This window comes from Calonectris borealis, chromosome 3 (assembly GCF_964195595.1).
Source record: "Calonectris borealis chromosome 3, bCalBor7.hap1.2, whole genome shotgun sequence".
Taxonomy (NCBI): Eukaryota; Metazoa; Chordata; class Aves; order Procellariiformes; family Procellariidae; genus Calonectris; species Calonectris borealis.
The window spans coordinates 47869890-47891433 of record NC_134314.1 but is presented as its reverse complement, the minus strand read 5'-3'; the positions used below and the strand labels follow the sequence as shown (position 1 = coordinate 47891433).

The 21544-nt window shown below is 36.4% G+C and overlaps 1 protein-coding gene across 1 annotated transcript in view; it reads right to left on the bottom strand.

The window, feature by feature from the left end:
* The window catches only part of GRIK2 (glutamate ionotropic receptor kainate type subunit 2), a 452815-nt gene that overhangs the window by 299634 nt on the left and 131637 nt on the right, over window positions 1–21544 (bottom strand). Inside the window, exon 2 of the mRNA XM_075145571.1 lies at window positions 1883–2050. Within this exon, the coding sequence (XP_075001672.1) occupies window positions 1883–2050 (168 nt within the window). The remainder of the gene's footprint in view (window positions 1–1882; window positions 2051–21544) is intronic.

The following is a 21544-nucleotide window of genomic DNA, read 5'->3' as shown; positions in this document are numbered from 1 at the left end:
ATTCTAACTTCAGCTATTATAGTCTACCAAGAACATAATATTAGGGCTAGCTTGCACCTTCAAGCAAACCCCAAGTAAGCACTAAAAGTAGTTGTATTGTCTCAGGAAAGGCTTAAAGAATTAAAGACCACAGAACAAATTTGTCTGCTCTCTATATCCTCCCTCAGGAATGGAGAGAAACTGTCCCATTAAATTTCACAGAACAGCGTGTGCTGGAGTCAGAAAGCAATTGAATTTTGAAGATGAGGAGGAAAGGAGAAAGAAGGAGCCAAAATTAAGGATCAGCCCATTTATTCACTGTTGGCCAAGATGGAAAGGAAAGACCAGTCTCTCTTGGAACCTGCTTTAATCCATCATCCAAAACATCAGAATAACAACTCAAAAATACTTCGTTAAAAGTGTTGTTTGCCTCTTTCTTCTTCCACACACTCTCCTCTGCAAAAAAAAACATCTTGCTAGGCATAAATATTTAGCCCATAATATTTTTTATAAATCAAAGCATCTTACAATGACCAAACAGTGTATTTCTGTACAAATATGGATACTGTCTATTTTCATATCTAACAACAACAGCCCATATTATAATTGTTTATTTAGCAGATAAACAGATAGAACAGATTAGCAAGATTAACTCTGTATGTTACAGCAAAAGAGAAAAAAAAATTCTCCTAATTTCTAAACTGAATCTTTTAATCAGTATTATATTCCACTTTTAAGATGTACTTCATGTACATTCATGACACAGTAGCTTTTCCCTATATAGCATTTCTAATGTGGCATCAGAAGTTTTTATTCATCTTAGCCCGCTATAACACCAAAAATCCCTTATTGTGTAAACACTTGGAAGTAGCATGTTGGGACCAGACCACTTGGCAGATTTAGGCTAGAAACCTGTCATCAGAAATACAGGTTGACCTCTGATTCTTTCACCCTTATTTTCTTGTTAAGGATAACATTCATATGAAATTGGTTCTTCAACTAAAAAAAAAAAAAGTTTTTAAAGAACATGTAATACAGTGCAAAATTCAGTCCTACTGAGTTCTGACACCAGGCTTTGTATTTTCTCCTATAAATACATATTGAACTTGTTGGGGTTTGTACTTTCTAGGATATGGCAATGAAGCAGTACAACTTTCATCTATTGTTATAGACTTGAGTGTAAAACAATCTGAAAACTTTGATTTTTGTGAGAATCAAAGATTTAAAAATTTAGGAAAAATGTTCAAAATTATTTTTAACTTTTAATTTTTCTTTAAACAAATCATTTATAGTTAGGAGAAAACTGCTGAACTCAGGCCTAGACATTCACCTGATAGCAATATTCTTAACCACAGACTTAATATTTCAGTTTATTTTTATGCCTTGTTGACATAAGATGCACAAAATTACAACTACTTGTTCCCCTTTGAAGCCCACACCTGATTAACTATATAAGATACTCATATGCTAAAGGTATCTGTGGAGATGTACTTAAAGTGATTGAATGCTTAAAATTGAATTGGAGCCTTCTTCCAGGTTCACTAGAATTTGGGAGCACTTGGCATTTTCCAGGACTGAGTCTGGAGATAGGGTTTTCTCACTCCAAAGGAGCTGGTCTCAAAAAAACCCTAGTTACAAAACTCAGAAAAAATTATTTCAGATTTTAAATATTTAAAGAAATAGCTTTTAGACAGGGACAGTGGGAGCAAAGGTAACAATGTAATTTTCAAGCAGTTACCATTACAGCCTTCAAGGGGTGGTCATTAAAGCAGTTCTTTGATGTCAGCCACAAACTTGTACAGTCTCATTGCATATGGCTTTATTGGACAGACATTTTTTCAGGTAGGTAAACCAAGTGAGTCTTAGTTGCTCATTAAAAAACATTAAATATGCAAAAGGTTACCTTTTTTGGATGCTTCAAAACTGTCATAGAGATTTATCTTTTGGGTGTCATATGTTAATGTGGTGTTTGGCAGAAGAGTTCTGTTTCTGTTGATTGTGTTCACAGCAAATCTGAAGGCTAATTCTTCTGCTCCCATTGGACCAGATTCCACACACTCAAAAATGCCTCCTGGTAGTGGGAGAAAGAAGAAAGAAAAAAACAAACCACTAGTAAGCCAAAAGTGGCGTACAAGAACATCTTAATCATCAGTTTGGAAAAAGATTCATCAGCCTGAAATTTTTAGCTTAATAAACCTGATACAGGGAAATTATCTTATGATTCTGGTGAGGTTTGGGTCAAACCATAAATAACCTAGCAACAAATCAAACTTACCTTAAAGAAAACCTGTTTGTTTTTTCCCATACAACATTCATTTTACTATCGTGAATAAAAAGAGTGTGGCAATATAAACTAACCACACTATTTAGAAGCAAAATAGGAGAGGGATGAAGAATATTATTTTACACAGTTGAACTTGAAATGATTACATTTACCTTCTCCAGCTCAATCACCACCTATATGTGTGTGGCAGGGGGGAGGGAGATTTCTGGATTCTTGTTTTCTACAGTTCTAGACTTATGATACTATAATGAACTGGAGAGTTCACTGGAAATGCAGCATAAAGGAGCATGGAAGTGGGATGCTTCAAATTGCCTCCAGAAATGAAGATGTATAGATATTTTAGCATGACTGTGTGCCTGAACTGATAAATATATTGAGTAAATTTTGCTCTTTTGCACTGAGCCGCATGTACATGCTAACCTCATTCTCAGCAAATACAGGAAACTAAGCAACTACACCTGTGTAAGCTCTATCATGCAAGGAAAGCATCCCGAAACAAATTGTACTGCCTGAGTAAGGCATGCCTCAAGTGACAGGCAATTTCTAGAATGCTTCTGAGCCAGCCTTAATCTTAAATGAAGCAAATAAGTTTGTGAAACGGTGCTGTGTTTCAGCTGTTCTTTTCTCATTAATGAGATATCATTGCCCATGAAATGTAAATTTATACATACTTTGGGGTAACATCATTTATTCTTGGGTCTGGAAAGTGACAATAAAAGTAATTTGAAGATATGTCCTTACTATGGTGACATGGAATGCCTCAGAAAAACAATCAGCATCCATATGGTCCTCATGTTAACAGCATCTATCAATACTAATGGACGGCCAATGGCCATCATCTGAGGATCACTAATTACAAGTCAGGCATTGTATCTGTGCAAGAAACGGTTTTCATTAACTTCTTCCTAGCTTGTGCTTATCATTTCCAAAGTAATGTTGCTACCTGGCTTCGTATTGTCTCAAAAATTTTATTCAACACTCCACTACTTTCTCAGCAAGAAGCTCTCAGAATCTGAATGTACATGAACTGAGTCAGACTGAACTTTGCAAACTACAGTCAGCTTGTAAACAGTCTTGTTGAGCAGCCAAGTAGATAAACCATTTCTAAAGCAAAAAGAATGTAAATTTATTTACCAACTCTTTCCCTTTCTGATGCTACTAAATATGAAAAGGCTTTTCACTTTTGCAACCTGTTTCTCACTACAGGATGGAGGTGGTAACTTTTTCCTGCAGATAAGCCCTTAAATTCCTGGGGAGAGCCCTAGGGGCAGATGCTCAAATAATATTAATTTAAATGCACAAGCACTAACCACTAAGATGAGATGTGACTAATAATTATTTAAACATTAGTCATTTAAAACTGAGAATGAGGCACTGATAGGAGAGGGAGACACTTAAGAAAAATTTAGATACCTAGGGAAATGATCGAAACAGATTGAGCATAGAATGTATGTATAATCAGTAACCAATATTAACATTACTTCAGAAGCTAAAACAAAAGAAACTTGGATAACATTCAGGTAAATATAGGCCTAGTGCACTTTAAAACCGAAAATATTGACCCTGTTTATTTGCACAATAACGCAATATTAACATGAAGGGCAACCTACTGCTTTTGAAATTAATGAAGTGTTCTCCTCAGGAAAACATAGTCTGATAAACAAGATTTTGTGTTGCTTAAGACTTACAGCATCTAAACATTGTAAATCAAACTGTGACATATAGGAGAACCCTATTTTGATTTGGGGAAAATATTTAAAAATTGCTGCAGAAAGGTAAAAATTAGTGAATAAATGATGAGCATAGATATTAAGAGACAAGAAAAATAAAAAGATGTTTCCATGAACATAATGAAAATTAAGCTGGATTTTATAGGCTTTCCTAAGGCATCTGGAAAGCAGTTATTCAAATGGATTTGAATAAACCAGTATCACACAAACAGTTATTAAAAAAAAGATTATATCCTAAGTTACAATGGATTCATAAAGAGAAATAAGCATTACAATATCTCTTTCTTCTCCCTGAAATTTTTACATTGGAAGATTTCTTCTTTAATTGCAACCTGTCTGAAGCTCAATACAATCTTCCTTCTTTATTCCTGTATTTTTCATTCTGCTCATTTCTAAATTCTTGAGATGCACAATTCCTTGTCAAAGATGCAGCCACTACCCTCAGCATAAGATAAAATAAAAATAAAACTGGATTTTGACCTCTCATAGCTGGGTAATTCCTAATGGTAGTGACAGTCCATCACATAGACATGACAAAGTCTCTATCTCCTGTGAGTGGCAACAACATGTAATTCCCCACATGCACCATTCAGTGGTTTCTTCCCTCACACACACATTCTCTGTCCCTGTGATAAACGTGTCCCGTGCAAAGCTGACAGCATATGGTCTGTCTGCCTCAGCGTAAATTTCCATTCCTAAGGAAAACAGAGGTAAAATAACCTGTTTCTGTTGTCCTACGATTAGGATATTTTGCTAGGAGGAAGGAAAACATAGCTTCTGATTCCTGCTCCTGAATATTTTCACATCTTACACTAGATAGACACTAAATTAAAAATAAGAACCCTAGAGGAATATAGATTAGACTATATATTTGCAGTTTCGTAGCTGTTTTCTAACCTGTAGGATATCAAACTTCTACTAGGCTCCTTTCCTTTCAGTTTTATGCTACTTCTGTATCTGTCTGCTCAAGCAGCAGGGGAGGAACATCCCATAATTAAATATTTTAGATGCTGGCAGGTGTAGGTTCATCTTAACCTTCACACTAAAAAGAGACTCAAATCAACAGGTTCTCAAAGTGCACCATGTCCTACTAATAGGCAAAAATGCTGAAAATGCCAGGCTCCTCTGTGGTGAATAACAGCTGCTAGCTTCGGCCAACCTAATACTGCACATAGGACACCACCATTTTTTAATTGAACACCTAAGCAGTTTAGATTGAACTCACACACTAAGCAGAGCAGGAGCTTAGGCAGACACACGTCTGCATTCTGGATATCAGCTCCTCATTCTCCAGATGAGAGCCCTTTTAAGTGTGCGTGGAAGTCTATGCTTCAGATATTTTCAGGATGCTCAGCAAAGGCACATAAGTGAGTTTAGACATTGACAGGAATGGGAAGTTTTAAAGGGTGCTTTCTCCATTGCTGCATAAGATGCAAGTAGAACGTTATTTGGTAACTTTAAACTGCCTTGGCCTTACCATTATGTTCCTATATTTGTTACTGCATATACAAATAATAGCAAAAAAATACTTTGAGTATTTTTAAAGAAAATGTTCTGCAAATCCACTAGTTAATACAAGGGACAAGCCACAAATTCCACTGCATTGTTTTATAAAATGGAAAGGAAATTAATAAAAAGGATTGGCTTTCCATTTGAGGTATACTCAATTATAAAGGGATAGTGGTGTCCAGAAGCTGTTATAGCATACTGAGTCATGTTGTTCCCTCCCAAGCAGACTGTTCTTTACTGCTGTTGTACCTTGCATTCAGGATAGCCTTATTAATAATCAAATTGAGGAATGCACTGCATGCTCTCAGATAAGCAGACAGAAGAGTCATAAATTTTGCCATTGATATGTAGACAAGCAGCCAAGACAATGCCTATCTCTAACAGCTTGAAAAATGCAGGTGTTGGGGTTTGTCTTATTTTTAATACAGCTTATAGACCCATAATAGGCAGAAACATCAGTTCTCATACACAACCAGCAGCACATCCTAGAGGAAATGGCTGAATTTTCACTGCTACCTCAAAACAGAGACAGAAAACTTAAAAGGAGTAGTAAAATGTGTACTTAATGCTTAGCTTGCTTTAATGGTCTCGTATATGACTTCTTCATTTACAATGTTAATGATATGGCAGTGCATCTCTGCCCTATAACAGTGACAGTAGGGAATACGGCATCACGTAGCTACAGCTCAATCTGTAGCTCATGAAGTTTTACTGACTGTGTACGGTAGGTGACTGCTGTATAGCTGAACACTTCTTCAAGTTTTTACTGTCATGATAACCACTTAGCAAAAAAATAGATTTTCGTAATGATCAACACCTGAAGAATTACAGTGATGGGGAATGTTTAGGACAGGCCAGTCCAAGTCAGATATGCAAGAGCAATTGTAAAACAATCTTTAAATACTGTATATTTTGCAGTGACATCCAGGATAATTCAGACCTCCTATTAATCTCGATATACTAGAACTCCTTTTACTGAACCTGAAATCCACTAGGATTTTTCACCACAGTTGTCACTATTGAAAAAACATTTATATAACCAAATTCTTTTACCATAACCAATAGGGAAAATACTGATGCAGTAACACTTTCTTCAGAAACAGAAACCACTGGGAAAAAAGTGATAGTAATATTTTATCAAACAGGACAATATGTAGTGCCTAAAATAGCATGAGTAATATAGATGTCCCTATTATTTTCCAAGGGAAAAAAAAATCTGAAATAGTTTTTAAAACAATTATACAAGTGTCCTGGTTTTGGCTGGGATGGAGTTGATTTTCTTCCTATTAACTGGTATAGTGCTGTGTTTTGGATGTAGTGTGAGAATAACGTTGATGACACGCTGATGTTTTGGTTGTTGCTAGGTATTGTTTACGCTAGTCAAGGACTTTTCATCTTCCCATGCCCTGCCAGATGTGCAGGGGGCTGGGAGGGAGCGTGGCCGGGACGGCTGGCCCAGCTGGCCAATAGGCTATTCCATACCATATGACATCATGCCCAGCATATAAGGCTGGGTGAAGAAGGAGGGGGGGGGCGTTCGGAGTGATGGCGTTTGTCTTCCCAAGTAACCGTTACGCGTGATGGAGCCCTGCTTTCCTGGCAATGGCTGAACACCTGCCTGCCGATGGGAAGTGGTGAATGAATTCCTTGTTTTGCTTTGCTTGCATGCGCAGCTTTTGCTTTCCCTATTAAACTGTCTTTATCTCAACCCGCGAGTTTTTCTCACTTTTACCCTTCTGATTCTCTCCCCCATCCCACCCGGCGGGAGGGTGAGCGAGCGGCTGCGTGGTGCTCAGTGGCCAGCTGGGGTTAAACCACGACAGTCCTTTTTGGCGCCCAACGTGGGGCTCGAAGGGTTCGAGATAACGACAGGTTTGATTGGAATATGCTAGATCGAATTTATAGCTGTTACTGCTGTTTAGCTATTAATTCGCAGGCTCTTGTGCTTGCCATGGGGTTTGCTTGCCTTAATGTGTATTAGAGTCTTGTGCTCATTAGTGGCTGTTTTTTTTGCTCTCGCTGCTTGCTGTATTGCTGCACTGCTGATCGTCTTACTGTGCTGTGCCTGGGAACATTCTGATAACAGCAATGGGGATGCACCTGGGCTGGCAGGTGGCCAGGGCATTGCTGCTGCTTCTGTGCTGCTGCACTGGACAGGCTGGAACTCCAGTGTGAACTCGAGTCGAAGGGACTGTGACCTGTGGCTAAGTCCATGCTGGAGAAGGTACACCTCGAAGCATCTGTGGCTGTGGATAAGTCCATGCTGCAGCAGGTACACCTTGAAGTGTCAGTGGCTGTGCATGAGGCCATGCTGGAGCACCTCAAAGTGTGTGGCCGTGGATAAGCCCATGACAGGGGAGGTACACCCCTGGAGAGATTGCAGCCATGGGTAAGGCCATGTTAGAGCAGGTTTACTTCTGAAGGGATTGTAGCCTAAGGATAAGGCCACACTGGAACTGGTGCACCTCGAAGCGACTGTGGCTGTGGACAAGTCTGTGCCACAGCAGGTATACCTCTGGAGAGACTGTGGCTCATAGGTAAGGCTCCACTTGGAGCAGGTACACCCTAAGGGACTGCAGTCTGTGGATAAATCCAAGCCTGAGCAGGGGCAAGGGGAGGAGTTCATTGCAATGTTAAACCCTATGGTCTGGCCCAAAGGGACCAGGGGTGGAGATTGTAATGGATATACCTTTAAATTGGTGTAACCCATGATTTGAGTTGCATGTTATAGGAATTACTATAGCAGGAACCACCCAAACCAACGGAGGACAAACTTTACAAGAAGCAGCGCAGGTGCAGCAGTGACCCGACCTGAGCTGGCTTTGGTGCCCAATAACTCCATGCACCACACCACCTCTGCTGACCTGAGTGACCACCATAACAGATGGAGCCCAAAGTCATGGACTAAATGAACGCAGTGGACATTTTGTGGACATTTATGGATATTTTATGGACATTTTACAGGGATAGTCCATAGACCGAGGGAATGATATCTGTGCGTGCATATATATATATATGTGTGTATATATAAAGAAAGATAGTGGTGGTTAATTGAAATGTATTAAAAAAGGATGTGAGACCTAAGCACGACGTAAATGGTATGGAATAAGGGGTGGATACTGTCCTGGTTTTGGCTGGGATGGAGTTGATTTTCTTCCTATTAACTGGTATAGTGCTGTGTTTTGGATGTAGTGTGAGAATAATGTTGATGACACGCTGATGTTTTGGTTGTTGCTAGGTATTGTTTACGCTAGTCAAGGACTTTTCATCTTCCCATGCCCTGCCAGATGTGCAGGGGGCTGGGAGGGAGTGTGGCCAGGACAGCTGGCCCAGCTGGCCAATAGGCTATTCCATACCATATGACATCATGCTCAGCATATAAGGCTGGGTGAAGAAGAAGGAGGGGGGGCGTTCGGAGTGATGGCGTGTGTCTTCCCAAGTAACCATTACGTGTGATGGAGCCCTGCTTTCCTGGCGATGGCTGAACACCTGCCTGCCGATGGGAAGTGGTGAATGAATTCCTTGTTTTGCTTTGCTTGCTTGTGCGGCTTTTGCTTTCCCTATTAAACTGTCTTTATCTCAACCCACGAGTTTTTCTCACTTTTACCCTTCTGATTCTCTCCCCCATCCCACCCGGCGGGGGGGTGAGCGAGCGGCTGCGTGGTGCTTAGTTACCAGCTGGGGTTAAACCACGACAACAAGTATAAAAAAAATTGTTCTGAAATTGTTCAAATGAAAAAGTCTGTATTTCCCACCAAAAAATGTTGAAGAATTGCTATCTTTAATTCACAAACCATCTTGGTTTTCTTCAATTTTCAAAACATTTTCTCAAACACAAAATCTAGATGAAAAAAAAATAAGTCAGCTTGCTACACATCTTGGCAAAAATTACAAAAAAAAAAAATTGGTCCTGCTCTTAACTACCTAATTTCACAAATAATAGGATAACCATTTGAATGATTCAACTTTCCATTTCTATTCCATAAAAGGGTCATAGATATTTTTCTCCCCATAAACATTCCACTTTGAGGATCTTGTGTGTTTTGCATTTTCAACTCCATGTAATATCTGATAAAACCCAGCAGAAAGTACAAAAGTGCTTAACTACACAAAATCACTAGATGAATACAAGTGCCAGAACAAGTTATTCGTAAATGTCTCCTCCTCTTACATATGGAGAACTTTTGAAACAGCTGCATGCCATAAAACCTGAGCTACTATTACCTACTTGAAATAATCCACATTCAAGCAAGCTGCAAAAGTGTTCAAGTAGAACTACAAACAAGCAAAATAGCAAACCTGGCTGATACTAAATCAAATAATTTCTCCCTTGTTTCTAGTACAGTCCCAAGTTTGTTTCAGTAGAAGTGAATGCTACTTAATTACAGTAGCTACAGGCTATTTTACAATCTGTGCCCTCTGAAAAATTAAACCTTTAAATATATATAACAGAAGGCCACATTACCTCAGATCATAATCTGATAAATCAGTTGAAGTGAAATTTACAGACTACTTTAAGTTACTGAATCTAAAATAATTCTCTTTCAATATTATTGCAAGTATATCAACCATATACACAGAATTAAAACTTCCATGGTCTGGCAGTATCAGGAATTTACCAGACTAATTTTCAAATACGAAATCAGGAGAGAAAAATTTAAACACAAACTCATTCTCATATAGCATTGTTGACATTAACAAAGTTGTGGAAACAATAACATTAATCATAATTTCAATTTTAACTGTGATTTCCTTGTATGAAGGCGTAAGATGAAGTTTCTTTTTTTTTCTAGTATCAAAACAACTTGATAAAGATCTCACACATACACACACTAGTTATTAATAGCTACAACTTTTTAACATTATAGCCATATTATCGTTATCATGCACCAATCTGCACAAATTTACCAACAGCTATGAAGAAGAAGGTCTTTATTAATACATTATAAAAAGTAATATCAGTCACATTGTGGCATGAGCACCATTTTTTTAATGATACAGTAACTTTTAAAATATAATAATGTAAACCTATATCTTAAGTAACATTAAAAAGGTGGCTGAGAGCTTGGAAAAAAATTGTTTTTAAAAACAATTTGTCTTGCCCAGTAACTTTTCTTCCCATCATTTTACTTTAAAAATATATAAATATGTTTAAATTATACTAATAAATTTATATTAAGTTATATAGGAATGAAATTATTTTATTTCTTCTTCCTGACCTCAGATCAGTACTTTGAATATAAGATAATTATGGTGCCCCGATCTAATCCTGATGCGACAAATAGAAATCTCTTATTCTGATTGATTATTTCTCATCCAGAAAACATGAACTCTCAGACAGTTTTTGTTTAGTTAACCTCCCTCTGGAAAGATGGGAGAAAGGAGTGACAGGTATCTGTGAACAAGCTGTCTGTGATAAACAACTTTTCTAAAAAGTGTTTCAAGAGAGAATCAAGCAAGTCTATCAGGTATTAACCATTAAAATATATGCTCATATCTGTTGTGTTCCAATTTTGAAATTGGCCATTTGGTAATCAGAGCCAATGATTATGTAAGGTAGTACTACATGTAGAGACATAAAAAGTCAAAAGCATATTATTGAGAGTTCAATAGATGTTAGTATATTGTTAACATTTCCAGAGATGGAAGTGATGGCTTTTTGGAATTGTGAAGGGACTACAGCTCTCCAAATACAGGCATAGCCAGAATGCAGTGAAGAGGCTCATCCGAAAAACCCAGTATCACTGATGTGGCGTGGATGATAGTGGGAGCAGGAGGCATGGTAGGTGCTGTGCTACAGTGACTGATCAGGGCTACTGGCTGAAAGCATTTTAGCCCTAATCAAGCATGCTATGGGCTGCACTGATAATTCTGTTTTAGATCCTGTTATGGATTGGAAAGCTACAGAGGTCACTCAAAGACCTCCATAAAGGTTGCCAGCTTAGGTTTCCTATAAATATAGAACAAAATTACATCTTAGCCACTTATTTCTGTCTGGAACAGGATTTAAGAAAATAAATCACTTTCATGCAAGACATTAAAAGCAAATGAAAAATTTTCTTCTTTACAACCTTTTCCATAAAACAATATAGTTTGACTTTTTATATCAATTTAGAATATAGCAGTGTGAATCTGGACTATACCATGTTTTTATTATTCCTTTTCAAAATTATATTGAAAGTTTTCTGAATCTCACCACAGAAAAAAAGTTTAAAAGGATCACTTGACATAGAAAACCCTGATTATTTTTCTTTGAAGTCCTTTTTTATGTGGATAAGCCACTGTGGGAAAAGACAGTACACTTCAGCAGTATCCTTTATGCATACTGTGTGTACACAGGGTTTGGAGGAGGGAAGCAGGACCTGGAATTTCTGGGGTTTATTTTCACTGCCACTGATTTCCTGTGTGACCTTGGGCAAGCAGCTTTTCTGAAAAATAAATATCTCATCCCAAAACAGATGTAACAAACACTTCAACATTGCAATAGGGGCACAATTATTGGAAAATCAGCAACATGTTTTGAAATCAGACATAATTTATGTTAAAGGCATTCATGGAATCAGTGTATGAAGGCATGATCTGCAAATCTTGAACTATAAAATGCATAGAAATATCTCCTGATCAATATTTTAGTGTAATTGCATGAAACTGGCAACTTTAAGACATGTTTCTCCTAAAAGAATTTGAATTATCCACAGATTTAAGACAAATAAAATTATATATTTTCTGATTGTACAATACGTAAGGGGCTAAATATCCAGTCAATACTAGGTTTATCCTGTTAATTTAATGTTAAATTGCACATCAAAACAGAAACACTTTGGTTTGGTTTGTTTTTCTTAAATGAAAGGAAATAATAAAGGATAATATGAAGAAATAATAAGCATAGATCTCATTTGAACAAAAGTTTCTTTATCTTATAAAACTGGTGAAAAAGATTTTTAAAGGTGAATACATACAAATGATAGGTATCTTTAAAATTGTATTTTAAATATAATTTGATGCATTCTAGCGTCTTCTTTAAGTCAGATGTGACAAACACCACACATCAGAATTTTACCTTTCAATAGCACAGTTCCAAATATGCTTTGAAAAGTCATAAATAAAATACCACTAAAAAAAACATTAGTAGACTGGAATATGCAGCATACTTATAAAACTGCTTCTGATAGCATCTCTGTATATTACTCCTTTCAGTCAGAATATCAACAGAGCATGACTAAAGATGACAGGCAAAATAAGAACACCTAAACACATTCATCTACAGTGTTAGAATGTACTATCCATAAGATTTCTTCCCACTTTAAGGATATACATTAGCTCCCTCTGACATGCTAAGCGATTTATTGAATACATTTGATAATACATATTTAGTCTCTCATGACTAGCAGTAACAAAAAAAACTAAAACACTAAATGAAACGTGACTACAAAAATGGCCTAAGGAGATTTTGCTGAAGTGTGCTTTTCATTACTTTGGCTAACAAAATGTTTTAAACTGTCTTAAAACAACACACCTTTGTTTCCTTCCCTTTTTTCTAAAGAGGCAGCCAACAGCAGATAAAAAGCTTTCAGTCTCCGTGAAGAAAACTTTTTTCTCCAAAACTTCTTTAAAGATAATATGCAAACTTAAATGCTTAGGTTTTACATAAATACTTTCACAAGGACTAATGCAAAAGTCTTACATCTGTTTATAGGCTACTTACTGCACAGTTACAATCTTCAAACTTTCCTGCTTGTAGCTTTGAAGATATACAAATCATAGACCATTTTATTTTATTCTAGAAAGAGTCATAAAATACATTAGAACGCTGACAAAAACAGTTCCCTAACCTCCTCATACAGACCATAGATAAATGTTAACAATATTGCATTAGGCCAGGCTTTTTTCTTTCCATCACACTGAATGCTATTCATCCATCTTCTCAAACATTAGTTTGTGTCTGGAATCACATTTGAGAAGCCAAACTGTACATAGACAATGAAGAAATCTTATCCAGGTTTTCACTTGCTTTTAAAATAAAAGTGACTCACTCATGAGAAATAAGTAGACATTTAAAAAGTAAATGTATTTTGAACTTAACTCCTACAATATTGTGCCTTTTAATACTAATGTTTCCACATACAAAAGCTGGTGCAAAAGGAGCTTTTTTCCTTTCTTTTTTTTTTGGTTCAGTTTTGTTTTAATAAGGTAAACAAGAGTCTGGAAAGAATGTAGGACTCAAAGTCAGATATTATCATTGTAATTTTTAAAACAGGGCTTAGAAAAGTTGCACACCTGATTTCTCCAAAGAAATTCTCAGAGCCTGTGGTTCAGCTGTTACCAGGAATCACTTGACAATTTCGTGGAAACCTGAAAAGTTTCCCAGGAACTGTAGACATCCACGCATGTAGGGAAATACTGCAGCATAAGAAGCTCATGCTAGAATCCCTCAACATATAAAGATGAAACAGAAAAGGGACTAAACTTCACAGAAGTCAGAAGGCTTTTAATTGGCAGAAGCTCAAAGCACAGCTTACATGGAAAGATACCTTCAATGAAATATACTGCTTGTGATTATATGGTTGAAATTGCTGCTATAGAAATGCTGTGAAATAGCAGGAAAAGCTACAATAGTCATAAAATATTTAAAAAAACAAACTTCAAAATCAGACTGACGGAAATGTTTTAAATATGACAAACACTTTTTGCTGTTACTTTTAATGATGTTTCACTTCAGTACTCAAAAGTTCAGTTTTCAAAAATGTTTGAATTAGAGAATTGCTTAGAAATTAAGTCATTATCTTCACTTTACTAACAATCTCACCAAAATCACTTTTGCCAAAAGTATTGCTACCCTGGTTAAAATATGGTATGTGCTGCTATGGGATTATGGTTTAAATACTTAGAAACAATTTTCAGAACACTAAGGTGGGTTATTGAATATTATTTGGAAAAATCTTCACTATTCCTGTCCCTAATGTACCAGCTGCTTGGATTGCATAGAAATGGTATTTCTGTATTCTCTCAATGATTCCCTTTTTGAGTTTTCAGCCATGGGAGAAAAAACGAAAAAAGTGATGTACCGTGAGTACAGAAACAAGCAAATAGTATTAGCAAACAAGTAAGTATTAGGTGCTGATGATAAAAATTCCAAGAAGCAAGAAAGAGATGGATCTGTAGTGAGATTGTTAAGTGGTAATGTGGATAAAAGAGAAAGTTAAACAAAACCAAAGAAGCTTCTTATCTTCGAAAGCAGAGATATTAGGTGCATCTGCTGCTAGAATGTGTAAATTTATTTTTAAAATTTTAAAAATACATTGGTTCAGATTCCTTGAGCTCACCTATTTCATAAGTTACACCAATAGTGAAACATACTACATTTTGCAATGTGACCTAAAATTGCAATTATGCGCCTCAGTATGACTTATACAAACAAGACATTAACCGAAGAAATTAAGACGTTGCTCTCCAAAGAAATGAATGAAATGAAATGAAACTCCATAAATAACAGGAAATATAATTATAAATTTAAAGCTTCTTGAAAGCTTTTGCATGCTATTTCTCTTCTAAATAGTACACAAAAGATGCATAAATTTTGCCACAAATTCATATTTCTAAAATCATTTAATTAATATGATAAATATCAATAAAAAGCATGTTAATGCTTATGAAAGTTGAGTGCTTCAGAAACTGATAATTTATGGCAGATTCATGTGGAGAACAGATTCTACTGGGATCTTGAAGTAAACAAGCAAAAGTGTTTAATGGGACACAAGAGAGTCTGTTTCAGTATGATACATATCAGAGATACTGATTCACCTCTCCGGTGATAAACCAGCAGTGTTCAATTCACAACCTGCAGAAATATTATTGGAGGGGCTGGGGGAAAGTGTCGTACAGAAGCAGAAAGTAAAAACATTTGATCTGAAGCACAAAGATACTGAATACTTTACATTGCTCTCTCATTTGCAGTACATTTGGCTGTCATTTGTTTTTCTTAATAATTACCCAATTATGTTTTCCATGAGAGGGAAGGTGTTTATATTCCTAATGACTGAAATGTAAATGTGCAAATGATACTTCCGCAGTATATACTTTCACTCTGTTTCCATCTATATCCCAGAATTCAGCACTAGTTTTAACTAGTTTGGGTTTAGATTGACCATCAATTATATGCAGATATTTTGTTTTATTAAGAGTCTAAATGCTAAGAAGTTATTAGCTAATATGATAATTATGCTCTAAAAAGTTGTTCACTAATCTGATAATTAAATTTTAATTACTGAATTAGAAGCCTCTTGGGAAAAACTGAAAAGTTGTTTTGGCAGGAAGGAAGGAGTTATGCATCCTACCTTATCTGAACCCTATATAGGGACTAAATATTAACTGTTCTCTTACATAAAGTAACTCCTGCTTTTTATTCTCTCTTCCATATATTTTTCTAGTACATGGCCAAACTCTTCCAGACAGATACATCTTTAACCAGAATACTGTCTTATCTAGTATAACCACAGTATTACCTTTACTTTTTTATTTACAAGGATATACTTTTTTAAAAAGTCTAAAATGCTTTAAATTACTTTGTCAGTGAAGACTTGTATTTGTAGCAACAGAAGACTGGACAGTAAAAATACTCCATGTTTTTCTCCTAATTTACATGGTTTAATAAGAAATTATTTTTTCATCCAGTATGATCAGTTTCTCCCCATGCTGAGCCTTTCTTTTTTTTTTTTTAAACACCTCCACGGAAGAGACAGTTTTTTCAGAAGGAAAAAGATGGTCCGTGAATCATAGGTATCATGTAAAATGTTTTCTCAAGGAATCTATACCTTATAACTGGATTTGTCAGTGTCTAACAAAAACAGTATTTTCACTTAAGGCCATCCTGCTTTAGGCATATGAACAGGCTATCAAGTCACCTTTTTCACAAAACTTACTTCTGCAACCTCTGTTTTCAGGTATTCAAACTAGGAAGCATACTTAGCAAGGAGGTAGGATACTGACAGAATCATTCCAACAATTTCCATTATGATAACAGTCTAAATATCAACAACAAAACAGGGGAAAAAAGGTTTAAAACAGCAATCTGGAAGATAGATTCTACAATAGTGTATCATGTGGAAGCTCTCCTTTCATGCCGATATCTTGCACGTTGCACATAGTTTTAATCCCCTCTGCAGGGTGGGGAGGGGCGGGCAGGGAGGGAATGACTGAAGTTGAAGATTAAGACACCTATGTTTAAAAACCCATAGGTATGCTAGGAGTGCAGGTTCCCATTGTATTCAATGGACCTTGGAGAGCAGTTCAGTTCACCTGAGCACAGTCATCTAGGACTCAATGCATATGTCCACATATGGGCTACCTGACAATGTTGAAGCTACCCCTCCTGGCCTCTGGTACAGAAAAGGAATGTGTCTTTCCCAGGTCTGATGTCTTATTTACACAGGTAGCTCTGAAACATAAATAGATCTCAAATTTTATCAGTCTTTTTGCAGCTTATCAGTACAGCTTGCCCGTTTCATCTGCTAACTTCCATTGACTAAAAGGGGAATTTGGATACTTGGCACACATATGTATCTGAACCTTGAACCGAATCCTGCTCATTTCAAAAATGATACAATAGATCTGGAAAAGGTGAAGAGAAAGGCAACGAAGTATATAACGAATTTCACATAAGGACTGAATGAGAAAGGATTATTCAGCCTGGAAAAGAGACAGCTTGGAGAAAAATAGAGTTCTGCAAAAACGTATATGTTGTGCAAATGGTGGTACAGTTTTCTTGTTCACTGTTTCTTCTCATACAAGAAGTAGAGAGCCTTACTTGATGCTAGTTATAAACTCTTCAGTGCTAATTTTCACTTTCTGTTGTGGTATGACTTAGGGAAACCAAACAAGCAAGGTAGCAGACAGTGGATATAGGTTACCATCTCCTAAGGTGGCTTAAAATCCAGTAACATTACAAGAAAAAACAGGTCTTCTTTCTGGAGCCAGGGAATTTTGCTTCTTTCCTGATGATGTGAAGTTGTGATATTTACAGTAGACAACTTTATGTAATACAAGTTTATCTAATAGGTGGTTTGTATGCTGAGAGAGAACATCTTTGAAAGTGTTACCTGAATTCTCTCCATTTCATGTTTATTGTGGAGAGATGTATTTGTTCACCAGAAGTAGTAATTTATCTAAAAAAATTTAATATTTCTCAAGCACAGCTGACAGATAAAAGTCCTAATAAATTTGCCTTTAGTGACACACAATAGAATTGAAATATGTTATCAAAATTTATCAAACAGAAAGGCAAGAGACAATTATATTCAATATTTTGGTGGTGTCAAAACACAGCTACATTTTTATCAGTTTTTATAACCACACAGCCGCTCACTCACTCCCCCACAGTGGGATGGAGGAGAGAATCAGAAGACTAAAAGTGAAAAAACTCGTGGATTGAGATAAAGACAGTTTAGTAAGTAAAGCAAAAGCTGTACATGCAAGCAAAGCAAAACAAGGAATTCATTCACTACTTCCCATTGGCAGGCAGGTGTTCAGCCATCTCCAGGAAAGCAGGGCTCCATCACGCATAACAGTTACTTGGGAAGACAAAACACCATATCTCCAAACCTTCCTTCTTCTTCCCCCAGTTTTATATGCTGAGAATGACGTCATATGGTATGGAATATCCCTTTGGTCAGTTGGGGTCAGCTGTCCCGGCTGTGTCCTCTCCCAACTTCTTGTGTACCACCAGCCCACACTCGCCGGTGGGGTGGTGTGAGAAGCAGAAGAGGCCTTGACTCTGTGTAAGCACTGCTCAGCAGTGACGAAAACATCCTTGTATTATCAACACTGTTTTCAGCACAAATCCAAATCATAGCCCCATACTGGCTTCTATGAAGAAAATTAACTCTATCCCAGCCAAAACCAGCACAGTGTGGCAAGGAGTAACTTAAATTTAGTGCAGATACTGAATATGACCATTTTTACCTTTAAAAATGTTCATTTAGCTTTTTCTAATCTTTAAAGATTCACATCTTCCACTAGTAAAGCCTCAGTGACAATTCTGAGCCAGTGGGTTAGTTATGTTGCATTGGTTTCAATGTTTTTTTGTTATTGTTGTTGTTTGTTTTGTTTTTATCTTGGGCTCATCAGCCCAGCAATTAACGTTATTTGCAGTCACAGTTAATACTTTAATGTTGAGTTGTGAAGAGGAATTTTGAGGAGTCACAAAGCAAGATTCAGTTGCCTGAAAACAGGTATCTACTGCCCTTTCAGACTGCCTGAGACTCTCTTAGGGTGCAACCTGTAGAGGCTGGCAGATATGGCAAAGGACTCGTCGGAGTTGCAAGCGCTTTTGTAACTGTGGCTGGAGGCAATATGTCTCATAGTACCTACATTACGGCAGCTGAATCCCATTCACTGGTCGGATTCAATTTCACCTATTCTTAGTTTTCTATAAGGTGGATGTCACTTTCTGAGTTGGTTATTGTAAGCAGCCCTCATAGCCTTCCTTAAAATGAGATTAATTATATCCTGAAAGTACTATTCAAAAGAGGTCAGATTTCCTCACTGTTCCTTGTTGAACACACAAATCCAACACTCCTAAATACTCTTGCATAATCCTCAATGATTTCCTGCAGGTGAATCTCATTAACTGTTTTTCACTAGTTATTTCAGCAACCCTTCTGAAGATGAATCACAAAACAGATGCATACAAAGTGGTATTAGCCAGTTTCAGGTACAGCAACCTGCATCCACTTAAAAAAAAAAGAAAAGTAAACTAAGACATTGATACTTGACAACAACTGCTCAAATAACTAATAAAAACCAAGTTACATAAAAATGGTGACCTTCTGATCCAGCTAAACAAAATTTACTCCCTGAACTAGAAATTAATTTTCCTTAAGCCAGTATATACCCATTGATAAAAATAAAATTAGAGTTATTTATACAAAATAAATGTCTGGTCTTTTGGAGTTATGTTGAAAAGATATGTAAAGATAGAGCTACAAGGTGATACAGAATACATTTACGTGTACGTGTACAAAATTCATCCTACTAGAAGACTGTTGAAGTCAGTATGATAGTTCCCACTATAGTAAAAAAGAAAGGCACATGCAGAGACTGATTCAAAATAGGTAGACTGAAAGGCTCTTGGCACATGTCCTTTTTCTTCCTGCTCATCATAGAGTTTAGATAAGATGAATTAAAGCTTGTCCTTCGAGCCTCTTTCCTGCTGGTTCTCCTCTGTGTGTATCTGCATGTGAATATGGGAGATACATGTACATCAGCTGGTAATAATACAAAGGCCCTACAGCAAGAACTTTCTGACACAGTACACTTGCATATTCATAATTAATTTCATATTTACACTCTAGTGCATTTATTTCTTATTCTTTACCAGTTGCCCTTTGTTACCATGTTGCTATTAACAAAGATATAAATATTTATTCTGATATTACAGAATACTGTTTTAGTTGTCATTGTGGTTTAATTATTTACTGTTACCTGCATTTTGAAACAGACAGCTGTTATAAAATATCTTTTGTCTTTTATAAGGGTCCTTCTTTATAGCTGTTTTCCCCCAATAATTAAAAATGAAAGCTTGCATGCAGTGATTTTCCCATGAATAATATGTTATAAAACATGTTCACAAATTATAGCTTTCCATACCCAGTAAGTAAGCAGGGATTTCTTTAGAACTGACACAGGTAGAAGCATATCACTCTACAGCAAAAAAAAAAGTAGGATTAAGTTGTCATACATATAAAGATATCATGAAAATTAGATTTAAATAACATTGTCTTAATTTATTCGCTTATCATTGTTAGTGACCACTTTTGAGAAAAACAGATTTTCTAGCCTTTCATGTTGATTTATGTAAACCACTAGCCTCAGTATCTTTATAATTCAAGTCAAATCTGTAATGAGTCAGACCTGTGGAAAGGCTTGTTGAGAATGAACGGTGACAATTTAGTTGAAATGCTGTTCATGCCGTAGAAACAATGAAGTGTGACACTTTGTCTTTTATGTCTGGCAACAGGTTTACTGGGAAAGAAGGTAAGAGTCATTTATTGTTTTTCAGAAAGTTGGCAATACCGATAGGAGAATTAAACATTTACTTTGGGGGAGTACAAACTATTTCTTTGCCTTTTTCACAGGTGTATTAAGCTGTTTTCTAAATTAACTTGGTACCTTGAATATTCATTTATTTTTAGCTTTTCCTGCATTGAAGTCTATACATAGCCCTCTCTGAAAAGCTTCTGAGACATTTAAAATACTTCTTGAAAAACATTTTTCCTTCAGTTGAACCCTAATCTCCAAAATGTGTCTTTCATTTTGCCTTTTGAGGTACTTACCCACAAATAAAAGAAACTAAAAGCATGTTTAGAAAACAAGGCAACTGTTTCAAAATCTTCAGTGACTTCAGGATTTTTCTGTCATATAAATTAACCTAACCTAAGTAAATAATTGTGAATTAATAATTTTTTTTAAAATGTGTCTTAATACTAGCACGAAATTACATATACCTTTTGCGCATGCTAGTTTGTTAATAAAATAATATCTTAGACCAAGAATTTATGCATCCACTTTCCAGAAAGATTTTAATCTCTGACTCAGATTTCCCCAAGCCCTATTAATATATTTTTTGATTTGGTCCTGGTTTCTACAACGTAATGTAGAGCTATGAAAGTTCAGATTTCTCATTAATAAGGGGTAGTTTTAAGGATTAGCTGTAATCTCACATTCTGAATTTTTACATCTTAGATTAAAAAGTTATTTTCAAAACTTGCAAGGGCTTACAGTCAAATTTTGTCTTCCCTCAGCTCCATGATGTAACTTTTCATTAGACATGGGGCAATATTTGTACATCTCTGCTCTACTTAGGTCTGCCTGCAGATCTGTTGTTTCAAACCAGCAGGCTAATGAAGTGCAATACTGTGGAATGCAGTATTGCTCATGCTAGAGAGCAGATATGCAGGCGGTGTACTGCAAAAATAATCCAGAAATTTATAACTAAACCACTGATCCAAAACAAACAAGGAATATGGATGTATCAGCTGGTCACCCA